Raw genomic sequence first — 14,545 nt, 5'->3', positions numbered from 1 at the left:
AATTAGCAATTCAGATTAATGCTTAGTATGTGCAAGTGCAGTGAGAATCATAACATTTGTTCTTTCAATGCAAGTTCAGTGAGGAATGTTTGAAAGGTGTGAAGATATGGTTAAACATCCAAGCTAGCACAAATGCTCTAGAAAGAGTTCTCAACTGGTTGAAGAATAACATGAATTCGAAATTCAGAAAAGAAGTGATGTATGCAGGAATTGCAGCAGTCGCATACCAAGTGTGGCAGGGAAGAAATAAAGTGTATATGTATTGGTACCAATATAGTCCAAGTATAGATTGGAGTCTTAAGCAGATCAAACATTTTGTTAGAGCCAGAATTGGAGCTATATTGCCCAAGAAAATTAGTAGAGCAAATTTTAATTGGTTTTTACAATTGTAATAGAGAGTAGTATCTGTACTCTTGAAGGAGTGATATCGAGCCTTTTTAATGGTCCAACCTAGTTGGTTTGTTAACCTGATTTAGATTAGGTGTATTAATCGATTGAAGCAATGAAAACTTTACTTAATTAGCAAAAAAAAAAAAAAATACTATGACAACCTTTACTAGTTAAATTTATATTTTGCTTATTTTGGTTTCTCTCCTCCAATGTCAAAAAAAAAAATTATAAATTAATTTCATAGTTTGATTGTATTTTATTTTCTCGTGCTATGGTTTTGTTATCAATAGTTAAGCATAAGTAACACCAAATTGATGCTTTTATGCATCCATTAATTATAGATATTGTATCTTTAATTGTATATCAGCAAATATATGCAAAAATCTAATATTGTGAAAATAATGAATACAAATAAACTTGAATGTCTCATAAACCTTTTTTTACTTCCTTTGTTTTTTTCCTACTGCATCATATGAAACATTACACTTGCTAATACATACAACTTTGACCATTATTATATCTAATAATCTGCTTGTTAAAATTTCAAAAAATAAAAATGATATTTCAAAATATTAATTTATCAAAATAAATCCAGCAACAATTTTAATTAATAGTCAACGAATTATGGTCGAAGCTAATACACAAATAGTGTGACAGTCCAAATGATGTGCTAGAGAAAAAACAGAGGAAGTATATGTTAACTAAAAAAGGAAAAATGATATGAATAATCCCAACATTCACCAGTCTTTTAAAAATAATCCCAAGTTTGTATTATTTTAAAATAATCCCAACTTTAGAGAGTAACTTATCAAAATAATCTGAACTATTAATATTCTATATATTATAGACCTAAAATGAATTAGTGTATGTAAGAAAAGTGATACTTTTGTTTATTTTGAGAAGATTCCCTCAAAGTTAGCATTATACTAAAATAATCCAAAGTTATGATTATTTTGAGAAGACAGCTGAAAGTTGGGATTATTCATGTGAATTTTTCTAAAAAAAATTCAAGTAAAACTATGAGGTGTATAAATAATGTAATAGTAACAATACTACAACATACTTTAACAAACCCTCATAATTATCAAGGATGTCTTACCGTAGTGGTTAAAATTGACGTGATGTGAACAATAAGTCACATGAATCAGGTGCTTGAGAATAGGATGAGAGGACCACTACTTCCAAATACCACATTTGATCAGATTCAAGCTCAAGACCTCAAGTATCAAAAAGTAAGTTTTTCGCCGAGTTACCAAACACTACTTGCTATTGTAGTTATGAATTAGCATCAACTCACATCTAAATCATTGTTGGTGGGACTTTCTATACAAACAAAAAATGTACTACATAAAGTCAGGTTGCATTAATTTCTATTGAGCCCATCTGCTTGATCATGGTCATAACTCATACGCTATCATCATATCAGCTGTTGCAGCTAACCAAGCTTCCTCTCCCTCTTTCTCTTTTTTCTGCGCAAGTGTGTTTATGTGAGTGAGAAAAACACAGAGACGTAAAAGAAAATGTCGACGCAGGAAACAATATATGAGGAAAGCAAAGTTAAAACAGAGAAAATTCTAGAATCAAAATCTCAAAATGAAGAAGAAATTTGCGGGCAGATTAATGGGAAGGAAAACCCTGTGGAACAACATAAACTCTCCCTCATGAGAATCTCTGTTGAACAACGAGATCCCTCTGCTAAGGTTCTTTCTTTCTATCCTTATTTTGTGTGTTACTCTAAATATGCAACCAAATTCAGAATCTTCACATCAAATTTTGATTTAAAATTTTGCTTATCACCTTTTCTTTCCTTTATCAAGGATGTCTTGACCTAATGGTTAAAATCAAGGTGCTGTGAACGATAGGATTCGAATCCCCCTCTTCTTATTTGTACTCTGGAAAAAAAAATTCTTTCCTTTTCTTCTTTAAGAGAATGGACATTTATTTTTTCATATCATTCGTTTTGAATTTACTTTTCTAAAAATATTTTTCACACCAAACGTGGAAGTAAAATAATAGGAGAATTTAACCGATTCGTTATTTAGTGCCAATGTAACAAACTTATGATGCGTGATATAAGATAATCTCTCTCTAATCTATAGTACAACAGCTGAAGGGGTGAAATCGGTAAAATTTCCTTTAAAGGATCCAAACATATAAAACATAGAAGTAATTTCTATTAAAATACACTTCCTGTTGGGAATATCGATTCAAAATATTGTCCTTAACCAAACATAACCTTAATAAAATCAAGAGGAAAAACATAATTGTAATCAAGTGGAAAAGAAAAAATCAACCCTAATAAAAATCAACGGGAGAAAAGACAACATATTTGTACTTTGAAGTTCAATTTGCTCCTTAGAAAAATATTTGAATTGTTCAAAAAAAACCCTGAAAAATCTCACACAAAGGTAGACTAATTTATGGGTCCACTATGATCTCTTCCCTATTTGGACCATTTTTTTTTTTTATTTGTCGAAATACTTATTTGAATTTTAATATATCTCATTGCATATAAGTAAAAATTATTAAAATTTGACATTTGAAATTCTTATATTAAGAAGAATCTAATAAGATTCTATTTGATTTTTTTTCCTTATATAATGATATAATATAATTTAACAAAGTTGATTAATGAATTGTAAAAAACGAAATGGTGCAATTAAAAAAATAAAAAAAAATAGTAATTTAATAATTTATTCTAAGCCACAAGTGACCAGACCCCCAAAAAAATCTAGGGAAGTAGGCAAGTAGCCAACCTTTAAAATGAGAGGAAGAAAGGCCATTCCTTGTTTTATCGGTGAATATTCAACACAATATATGATTATTTTGTCGCTAAATCTAAAGTTGTTCTAATTATAATGCTGAACATTTTTCAAACAGAGCTATAGATACCAAAGGGTTAATCTTGTTGCGGATCTTCCAATTTTCACACAAGACTCCTCAATCTCCCTGTCGATCATTAAAAAAAAAAACGTTATTTGGTTAAATTTTAGTTAGTTAAATAGCAAGAGATAGGAGATTGTGAATCTTATACAAAATGAAATATAATTCCTAAAATATCCCTAAAATAGTACCTATGGTTGGGCGCGTATTTTAGACGCCTGACCACAGGTTCGGGAGCAGGGATGGCAGTGGGGCGGATCAAGTAGGAGACTCACCCCATCCCCGCCCAATTGGGGTGGCGAGGGGACGGACAGGCCCGGCTAAGGCCCTGTGCAGGGTGAGCGCCCGCACAGGGCCCCGCCTGCATATGGGCGCCATATGTTGCTTGCGTATATTACCGTATTGCTGCAGTAATGTTGCAAGGTGTTTGAATTGGCTCAGCGGTGGCAGCCGCGAAGTGAATCTTGGGATTTTGATTTCAATAGATGGCGAGTTCGACACCCAACTCCATCATGCTTCTCCACTTTTTTTTTTCGTTTGCCTTTTGTTTTATTTTGTCAGCCAACCACTTCTTCTCAACTTTTGCTTTTTGTTTTATTTTGTCCAACAACCCTCTTCCACTTCTTTTTTCTTTTATATCTTCTAAAGTAGATGTTTTCATATCTAGAACAAAGTTTTATGACATTTTCCCTTGAACTTGTCATGGAAATGTTAATATTAGTATATACTTGACACATTTGTCCTTTAAAAAAATCAAGAACATATTTTGCATTTTATATATTTTTGTAATTTATTTTTCCAACTTTAAAGTTGTTATAAATGGGACATTTTATTTATAAAAGCAAGAAAAACACTTCTATATATTTTGATATAGAAACTTATACAACTAATATTATTTATTAATCAAGATGATTCTGTATTTTAAAATAAGAATGTTAATATGTTATTTTATTATCGTAATCTTACAGGGGTCTAATCTTAAATTTTGCACAGGGCTCCTGTTTTCTATGAGACGGCCCTGGGGACGGGGATAAGGGATTAAAATTGTACCCACAATGGGTGGTGGAGCGGGTGTGAATTTTATGTTATACCCGCCCCATCCCCGCCCCACCCCTGCACCGCATATTTATTATTAAAATTCTATTTATATACATATATTACTAACGTATTTGAAGACACTTTTGAAATGTAATAAAACATTTGTCTTTGTTAATATATTTTAACTTTCCTTTTACTATATTATATTGTGATTTTGTGTAGTAGACAACTATAATGGGCTTATGGTAGATTTTTTTGGTGGATTTTTTGCGGGGATGAAGTGGGTATGACGTAGAGGTGATAATTTTGGCCCGGCCCGACCCGTTTTTGGGTCGGGTTTTGGGCAGAATTTTTTGGCCCGAGGGCCGAGCCCGACCCGGCCCGCCTGTATTTTTTTGGCTTTGGGTGGGCTTTGGGCAAGCCAAAAACGACTTTTTAGTCTATTTTTATGCCCGACCCGTTTTGGCCCGCAAAAGCCCGCTAATTTAGGCCCGAAATAGCGGGCTTTGGACACAAAAATTCGGCCCGAATTTAGGCCAGATCCGGCCCGGCCCGGCCCGACCAATGGACAAAAATTTTTGTTCATGGCCCGGCCCGAACCCGACCCATGATCACCTCTAGTATGACGCGGGTGCGGGGGTGGGTCTAGAATTTCCCCCGGCAATGGGTGGTGGGGCGGGGATGGGGATGAAATCTTTCCCCGCAATGTGTGGTGGGGCGGGGATGGGGATGAGAATTTAATGCGGGTGCGGGTGTGGGGATACCATCCTCCGCACCCGCCCCGCCCAATTGCCATCCATATTCGGGCGCCTATTATGGTTGGGCTCCTAAAATAGGCGCTTAGGTATTTTTTCGGAATTTTGAAGTCAATTTCTGATAAATTTTACTCTAGTCTCAGATGTTCTAATAAAGCTAAATAAAATCAGCCAAAATAGAGACTGAAACAAAAGCGAGACCCCCCGTGCTATGTTTTTCGAAGCGCCATGTCTAAGACATTCTATCAATTATATTCAAAAAAATTTTAATAACATTAACATTTCCCCATAATATAACGAGATGATAAAAAAAGTTGAAGTCGTTGGAAAATGTGAATTTGTCAGAAATTTTTTAAATCTCATAGTCCTTAAATGGAGGAAATGGAAGTAATAAGAGAGAGAGTGAAAGATGAGAGGGAATGGAAGAGGTGAGGAGGAATGGAAGGGGGTGGAAAGGGAATCGGTGAGTGAATGGGAAATGGAGGAGAAAGAGAAGGAAAGGCTCTTGTATTTTTATACAAAAATATAAGATGTTAGTAGGAAAAATAAGACGGCATTTAACAAATGAGTTTTTAAAAGGGAAGAGGTAAAAAAAAAAATTGGGCATGATAGAAGTCAAAGTCAAAACAGGCAGGGAGAAGTTAGGTATTCTTCATATACCCAAGACCATTTTCTCTAGAACTTATAAAATATACTTCCTGAGTTCCTTTCCCAATAATATGTCGGCTCTGTTTGGCAACATATTTAAGTTATTTTAAATGAATAGGTGTTGAAATTTTAAGTCACCTAAAATAAATAGTCGTGTTTGAAGGTAAGAGCTCAAATAAAATTTAAGCTTAAAAATTTGACAGAAATTGAGTTGTTATTAAACATAATGTCTCAGTTTAAGGTGATGAAATTTTCAGCTACCTTATCAATTTCAACTCTATCCAGCTTATGTTACCAAACTTCTACATGATTTTTATCGACGGATTTTGAGAACAACTAGTTATTAGGCCCGGGCTATGCTCCGGGTAAGAAAAAATTCATTTATTAATATAATACTTTATGATAATAACACTATATACAACTTAGCCTAGTGGTTGGAACTTTAGTATATGTACTTGAGGTCTTGGGATCAAATCCTATGCTATGCAATTTCTTAATTTTTTTAGTGTACATAGATTACATGAACTAAAACTTCCTAGGGACAGCGCCACATGGCACATTTTCTTGTTTTCGCACGCCTTTGAATATTAGTATAGATTATAATAGTTTATGATATTTGCTTAAATATTAAACCACATTCCTATTTTTTGTGACTTGATGTACTAAATGTTTACTATCTTGACCGGTATCTATACAAATAAATTAAAATACGTTTATGTTAAAGAAACGGTGGCACTCTTCTCAAGCTTCTGATACACATATTTATAATATTATTTAAAAATATTACCAATATGTAGATACTAGGATTCAAACACATGACCTTTGAAATGAAATGTGAGAGTTTAACCACTAATCCCCTACCATTTCAATGCTTAATGTTTCAAAGTAACACATAATAAAGTCCTATAATTATATCTAACACTTTTATTAAGTAATAACATCATCTTACCTCATTCCATTGAATCTTTTTATCCCTAATTCCTTATAAGTTTTATTGAAACAATTTATCATGTCATAACATCCATTTTTCAATTTCCCAGTAGACAGAATATTACGAAAAGCTAATACAATAAATTATGAGATTTATGAATAATAATATATCTGATAATTGTAATTGATCCGGGTTATCAACTGGGACAAAAAAACTAGTTATTAGACCAATACTAGTATATAACAAAGATTAGTATATAAACTTTTTTGGATTCACATCAATGTAGATATATAAACAACGATTGTGTTCCCTTCATTTTCTTTAGTTTAATACTCTCTAAACTTTTCATATAAAGGTATACTGATTTAATATGATGTCTTCTCTTGAAAAGTGATCATCATATAATCCATCTCCAAAAATAATCTAATTACCACCCATAAGTAGATAAAACACATCAAGGGATGTGTAGTAGACATGGAAAGGAACCCCAAGATACTACAGTTTCTTAGATTAATTTCAAACTTCAAAACTCTCACAATATCACAAGGACATTCTTGATCATAAGTAGGTGATCAAAGAGAGAAAAACATAATGTAATCTGTACTGAAAAGAATACAATTTCTCTACCACAATACCACATTATACATCAGGAGGCAGATGACTTCTTGTTGAGGAGATTTTTAAGAGCTCGTGACCTAGATGTGGAGAAAGCAGCTGGGATGTTCTTGAAGTATCTCAAATGGAGGAGGACATTTGTACCCAATGGTTTCATCTCAGAGGCAGAGATACAGTATGATCTATCCCACAACAAAATGTTTCTTGGAGGCTTCGATAAGCAAGGACGCCCAATCAACATTGTCTTTGGAGCTCGACATTTCCAAAACCCCAAACAAGGGGGTCCTGATGAGTTCAAGCGTATGATCTTCCTAATCCTTGATGCACTTTTGACATTTATTCTTCTGCTATATCAACTCGGACAAGCTTGCTTACTTGTTTGTACTGGGATTTACAGGATTTTGTGTCTATTCTCTTGACAAGATATGCTCAAGGTTATGCTCTAAATATATGTAACTTCTCTCCATAGTAAAATCATATGATGTTCATTATGTAACTGACTAAACACCAGCAATGTATCTGATAAATTAAGCAGGATACCTGCTGGACAGGAACAGTATCTGGGTATTGCAGATCTTCAAGGATGGGGATATGCTAACGTTGACATTCGTGCATATACCGGTGTTCTATCTCTACTGCAGGTAAATACTCTAGCAAATAAAATGAGCTAGAATGGTGCATTAGCGAGTTCATTACCTGAGTTCTGTTAGGAAGCCGAAATATTTCACATAGGACACCCTCCTTTGGTCCTCTTGAGAAGAACTCTTAATGTGTTAGCAAGCCCAAAAATGTCATTAATTCTGATTTGTGATAAACAGCTAGTTGCATATCATGAACTCCTAATATATCACTGTATTACATCTGCATTGTTGAAACTTTTGTAGGAGGGTGGGGGAGAGAATGTTCTATGAACTTGCTAATTTAATTTGCTACATACTAATGCTTGAGAATGATGTTCTTGAACTTTGTTATATAGGAAAAATGACGCGAAAATGTTTGTATGTGAACTTGTTTGTGTTGCAGGACTGTTACCCAGAAAGATTAGGGAAGATGTTGATAATACACGCCCCGAGAATCTTTATGGCAGTGTGGAAGATTATCTATCCCTTTATAGATGAAAAAACTAAGACTAAGGTCATTCATAAGAAAACTTTATATGGCAGAATTCTAATGTAGTATCCTATATGTGTGCTTTACAATATACTTATGTTAACAAGATTATCATTCACACTCTGTAGATGATATTTGTGGAGAATCGGCACCTGAAATCAACCTTGCTAGAACACATTGATGAGAGCCAGCTCCCAGATATATATGGAGGCAAAATGCCGTTAGTACCTATTCAAGAAGCCTGATAATGACTAGCATAACAAAGCTAGACTGTCTCCCTTCATGGATCAAAATTTTCGACGAAATCTAAACGATTCCAGCACCACGAATGGTCCCTTACAAAACTCCCACGTAAAGGTTTATTCTATGGCGGCGTTGCTAGCAGAATTAAGCTTGATTATTTCTAGTTTGTGTTGATTCTTGGTATATTAGGGCATTGCGTCTGTATGAGGATATTCATCATACAGCTGCAAGAATGGCTCATGTAATGATGTAAACATCATACAAAATGAATAAATGTCTAATGATACTTCTTACATGATATGGCATGTTGTATCATTTTAACCAAATCGCATATATTCACATTCATAAAATTATTTTACGATACTCACACGTTTCTAATAAGATTTGGCAAGGAGAGGAAGGGCTATTATAGATCTATTTTCTCTTGCTTGGAAATTGGATATGCAGCACACAGGAGTAAAGAGAAGATAATTGCAACAACCCATTTGTCCCTTTTAATAAACCAAATCTTTCCACTTTCCCTTATGTCTCCTCTCCATCCCTAAATGATTGTTGGTCAATCACATTGTAAATCCTTTCAAAGCTAAAAAGTATAACACATGTTTGAATTAAGGATAATATTTTAAAAGAGTAATAAGATATAACAAGATTAAAGGGAATGGAAATTATTACCATCATTTCAGAAAAATAATTATCCACCTCTTCCTATAAGATAATTATAATTCCAAAATGACGATAATAGCATCCCTTCTCTCCCTGTTCCTTACACAATAACAACTTAATCCCATCTCTCAGACTCCGACCATCTTCGTTCTTTTTATTTTATATCATATCAGCTTTTTAATATGTAAGATTAATGCCTTGAATGTGTTCGACGAAATGCGTAAAAAATTCGGTTTTGGAGTACCGCCCGATCGGGCCCGTAACGATTTCGTCAAACAGTTGCTTTTGGAAGTCGCCCGATGGCATCGGACGTGTTCGCCCGATCGGGTGCACTCACTGAACTTACGATAAGGCGAGGTAATAATTTCTAGGGTAACTTTATTTATTATAAGAGTAACTATTACCACTTTTAGAGTAACTTTTACCATCTTTAGGACAACTTTTTAGATTTTAAGGGCAACTTATTTTAACTTTGATTATAGTTAAACCTATGTAGGATTCGAACCTACATCGTTGTGTCTTACACAATGTTTTGCCAATTGGGCTAATAGGTTGTATGAATTTCGCCAAATATATGTTAGTGAGAGGGGGGTAACAAATAGTTTTAAAACAGCAACTAATAACAATACTTTGGAAACTAATAAAAACAGAGTATGCTACAACATAATGAACAAGATAAAAATAACAGAGTGAACACCAAAAGTAAAAAGTAGACATTACCACATGAAACGAAAGATTATGAAAATTAAAATTGCAAGGAAAGATTATCAGTTTTACATCAGAGAAAGCAACAACATCCAAGTAATGTAACCATAAGATTTCATACACACGCAAATTCAACAAAATCACAAAAATCAACACTTAATTACAAATAAACTAAACTCTAATAAACTCAACAGATTCATAAATGAGTAATAATTAAGCCTAAAAAATCCAAATGTGACCTAATTCAAGAAAGTAAGCCTAAAAATTCGAAACACATATAATTTTCAAATAACTAGTACAAAATTAAGCTAAAATTGATGTGAATCTAGCGATTCGCAAGTCAACGAATGAGTAATAATTGAACTTCATGAACAAAACCATGAAAAAAAAAACAAACGAAATCATACCAAAATTACAGATCATAGAAGCAGCGAACAAATTATTAAGCCTAAAAAATCCAAATGTGACCTAATTCAAGAAATTAAGCCTAAAAATTCGAAACACATATAATTTTCAAATAACTAGAACAAAATTAAGCTAAAATTGATGTGAATCTAGCGATTCGCAAGTCAAAGAATGAGTAATAATTGAACTTCATGAACAAAACCATGAAAAAAACAAACGAAATCATACAAAAATTTCAGATCATAGAAGCAACGAACAAATTATTGGAAGGGATAGAATTAGCTGCGAGCAATTGATGAAACGCCGTTGAGAGAGAAGCAATAGACCATGAGAGAATCGAGCTCCAGAGAAAGTAGGATGAGAGAGAAATGCGTGTAAGAGAAGAGGAAGAGAAAGAATTTTGTGTGGGAGGGAGTAGGAGAGAAAATGAATCCTCACCATTCATTATCAGCATTTATTATCATTCATCCGATTACAGATGGACGGTCAAAATTGGATGTTTTTAGTTTTCAACCTAGGAGTGGTTTTCACAAGATCTTATTCATATATATATATATTATATATATATAATATATATATATATATATATATATATGGTTTAAGTTTTCTCGCTTTTACTCAATCTTTATGACATCATGAAAGAGTTGCATGTTGCAATGGAACTCAGAATCTGGTAAATTTTGTTGTCATAAAAGTGTAGATCACAGCATCAATATGTGAAGTGTCAAACACATGCAAATATTAAATGCAGTTAGATGGTTTCAACTTGGACCACAACTCTAACAAAAGAAAGCAATGTAATCAAAACAAGCCAAACAGCTCTTAGTCGGTGAACCACTTTTCTATTGCCTCATCATTCTACTATTATTTCCATACAAAGTGGGGAAAAATATATACCAGAGTTCAAGTAGTTGGTAATAGGACCAAAAATATTAAAAATTGAATTAATTGCTGCAACTTAAACTAATAGATTTCTGCACATCTTTGGCCATACCATATTCTATTAATTTTACCCAGTCAAAAATACCATATTTTATTATAGCTACCGCTTAAGCTTTCCTTGATATCCAGCAAAAAGACAGGGGTGGAGGAGCATAACTAGTACATACACAAAGAGGAGAGAGAAAGTGAAAATGGAAGAAAGTGGTCAATCGAGTAATGGCATAAGCAAGGATAATCCTACTGAGCAACATAAACTCTCTCTCCTCAGATCCTTTGTTCAAAGTCGTGATCCCTCTTCTAAGGTTTTCTTTTCCTTACTCTGTTTTTTCATTACCGTTACAGTCATTTAGTATTATTACGACGTGTTTGATCCGATCCGATATCCGACATTGAACACCCCTATCAAACAGGCCATGAACTTGAGGCCTGAGGCCACTGACGGATCTTGGGCCAAAAAATTAGTAAGGCCAAGTGTCAAATATGACCTTTAGATTAAAGGTTGTATCTGAACCATTAAGCTACATGATATACTTGCTCCATTTAGAAATAGTTGCACCATTTTTATTTTGTGTATTATTCACATCTTACACTTAAATTGTCTTTGGTAATTTATATTTGGTAATTTATATTTTAGGAAAAACATAGTCATGTGGAGTCTTGTTAGATTTGTCTCGATGTAAATTTTTTTAATATAAACTTTTTATAATTTTTACTTATTGATAATTAAAGATATTAATGATTGAAATCATACATCGGCATGCGTGAAAGTTAGAAATGGTGCAACTATTTCTAAACGGAGGAAATATAAAATAGTAATATATATTATACTTAATATGCAAAAAGAATTTAACCAACGCTAGACCATACCTGCTCCAACTAAGATCTTCCCTTGATTGAGGAAAGACATGACTGAATTATTAGTCTTTTCTTGTACATTCTGAGTTTTCAGTGGTCAAAATTGCTGAAAAGCTAACTTCAGAACTCATACTTCACAATACAACTATATTTGTGACAATATAGATCACAAACAATGTGTGCACCGAAACTGAAGGAAGTTTTTGATGTACACACCAGGAAGTAGATGACTTGACGTTGCGAAGATTCTTAAGAGCACGTGATCAAAATGTGGACAAGGCTGGTGCCATGTTCTTGAAGTATCAGAAATGGAGGAAGAATTTCTTACCAAAAGGTCTTGTCACAGAGGCAGAGATACAGCATGACCTTTCCCAAAACAAAATTTTTATAGGAGGCGAAGACAAGAAAAAACGACCTATTGTGGTTGCATATGCAGGTCGGCACTACCAAAATACGAAATCAGGAGGTGTCGATGAGTTCAAGCGTACGTCTCTTACAGTTTTTGACTGATAGATACCTCTTTTATTCTTTGAGATGGACTAATGTTTAGAAAAGTTTTATCATACTTGTCTTGTGGGGGTTCTTTACAGGTCTGGTTGTGTACACACTTGAGAAGTTATGCTCAAGGTTAGTATCTATGTTAGGCTCAGCAACTTCGCGTTTTCAGATAAGAAAGACCACCCCATAACTCTACCTACAGCGGGTTTTGGATAGTAGCGATGTCTGTGATTATTAGTGTTACTAATTGATGTTCTTGATCAGGATGCCTGTTGGACAGGAGAAGTTTCTAGCTATAGGAGATCTTCAAGGGTGGGGATATTCCAACAGCGACATGCGAGCATATCTTGGATCTGTCTCTATTCTGCAGGTAAATGCAGTTTTAGTTCTGCTTCTGCATCTGAACCAAATCTTACTAGCCTTACATTCCCAAGAGATGTCAGAGAGACAGGACATGAATGTTGCTCTTTGTTAATTCGATTTCTGGAGTTTGTGTCAGTGACCAGTTGGCCACAGACTACTTGCAGATGAACCTTCATAAGCTGCAAAAAGTTTAGGACTTCTAATTGCAGGATAGAAAGTAAGAAAAGAAAAGATGTGTTTTGGGGTTTGTGTTGATGGGTGTTTTTGCAGGACTGCTACCCAGAAAGATTAGGGAAGCTGTTCATAGTGCATGCACCAAAAATGTTTATGGCAGTTTGGAAGATGGTCTACCCCTTCATTGACGACAACACTAAGAGCAAAGTGAGTGTTCTGAAGCTCATTAACAAATAGGAGATACAATGACTTACATGAAATGATTCAGTATGATAAGCATTTCTCGTTTTCACACTCTTGCAGATAGAATTTGTAGAGAAACAACAGTTGAAATCAGCCTTGCTAGAAGAGATTGATGAGAACCAACTCCCGGACGTATATGGAGGCAAATTGCCACTAGTGCCAATTCAAGAGGCCTGAAGATACTTTAGGAGCCAGAACCTTCAAGAGGATTCAGTGTGATTCTAGCAACATGAAAACTCATGTTCACCATCTTGAACAAGTGTGAAATCTCTGGACTTGCAGGCAAAAATCGCAGATGCTCATTGTATCTGTTATTGAATTATGACAGCAATATTATTACCTGCATGCCATGCTCATAATGTTAACATCTCAAGAAAGGAATTTGCGTTATTAATTCTAAACAGAGATGGCATTTTTTAAGTCTCAACTAGTTAGATTGGACATCTAAGTTTCGAAGTCACTAATAAAGCGAGAAGTATCCACATTGGATGAGTTCCAAGATTGACCTTGTATGCCATAATTATGTCAAGTCCCCTTAAAACCCGAACCCTTCCCCACTTTTTCCAGCCATCTATGCACCATACATGACAGGCACGCCTCTTACAATCCTTCTAATGCTGGACTGAAGGTGTTTATATGCTCTCTTACATAAAGAGTATAACACCCTGCCCAAACATTGTGAATCTCTCCACTTTTATGCACCCGTGGTGCAGTGCCCAGAATAGGTGCCTCACCCCCTCTCCATTCTCCTTCATATTGGTTCGCTTCTTCTCTCTTCCCTCAATTTCTTAATCCACAAATCAAGGAAAAAATTGTGAATGCGGTCACTGTCGCAGATGCAGTGTCGCAGAAACGGCTTATAGCTGATGAACTAGTTATTAGGCCCGGGCTATGTCCCGAGTAAGAAAATTTTCGTTTATTAATATAATATTTTGTGGTAATAACACTAAATACAACTTAGCCTAGTGGTTAAGACTTTAGTATATGTACTTGATGTCTCGAGATCAAACCTTATACTACGCAATTTCTAAACTTTTTATTGTACATGGATTACATGAACTAAAACTCCCTAGGAAAAAGCGTC

The 14,545-nt window shown here is 34.5% G+C and overlaps 1 protein-coding gene across 1 annotated transcript; it reads left to right on the top strand.

Annotated features, from left to right (window-relative positions):
• The first annotated feature begins 1,626 nt into the window (after nucleotides 1-1,626).
• Nucleotides 1,627-13,881, top strand: LOC104884116 (uncharacterized). Its single transcript, XM_057394764.1, has 13 exons — nucleotides 1,627-2,090; nucleotides 7,296-7,560; nucleotides 7,658-7,694; nucleotides 7,772-7,901; nucleotides 8,284-8,394; nucleotides 8,499-8,614; nucleotides 8,803-8,854; nucleotides 11,451-11,630; nucleotides 12,403-12,667; nucleotides 12,774-12,810; nucleotides 12,946-13,051; nucleotides 13,315-13,425; nucleotides 13,522-13,881. The coding sequence occupies exons 1-13, from the start codon at nucleotides 1,911-1,913 to the stop codon at nucleotides 13,636-13,638; spliced, it is 1,707 nt and encodes a 568-aa protein (XP_057250747.1). The 5' UTR covers nucleotides 1,627-1,910; the 3' UTR covers nucleotides 13,639-13,881.
• Nucleotides 13,882-14,545: the final 664 nt, after the last annotated feature.

The sequence above is a fragment of the Beta vulgaris genome, chromosome 5 (genome assembly GCF_026745355.1).
Source record: "Beta vulgaris subsp. vulgaris cultivar EL10 chromosome 5, EL10.2, whole genome shotgun sequence".
NCBI classification, from domain to species: Eukaryota; Viridiplantae; Streptophyta; class Magnoliopsida; order Caryophyllales; family Amaranthaceae; genus Beta; species Beta vulgaris.
Note: the sequence above shows the minus strand (reverse complement) of the source record. Positions and strands in the feature narration are given on the sequence as shown.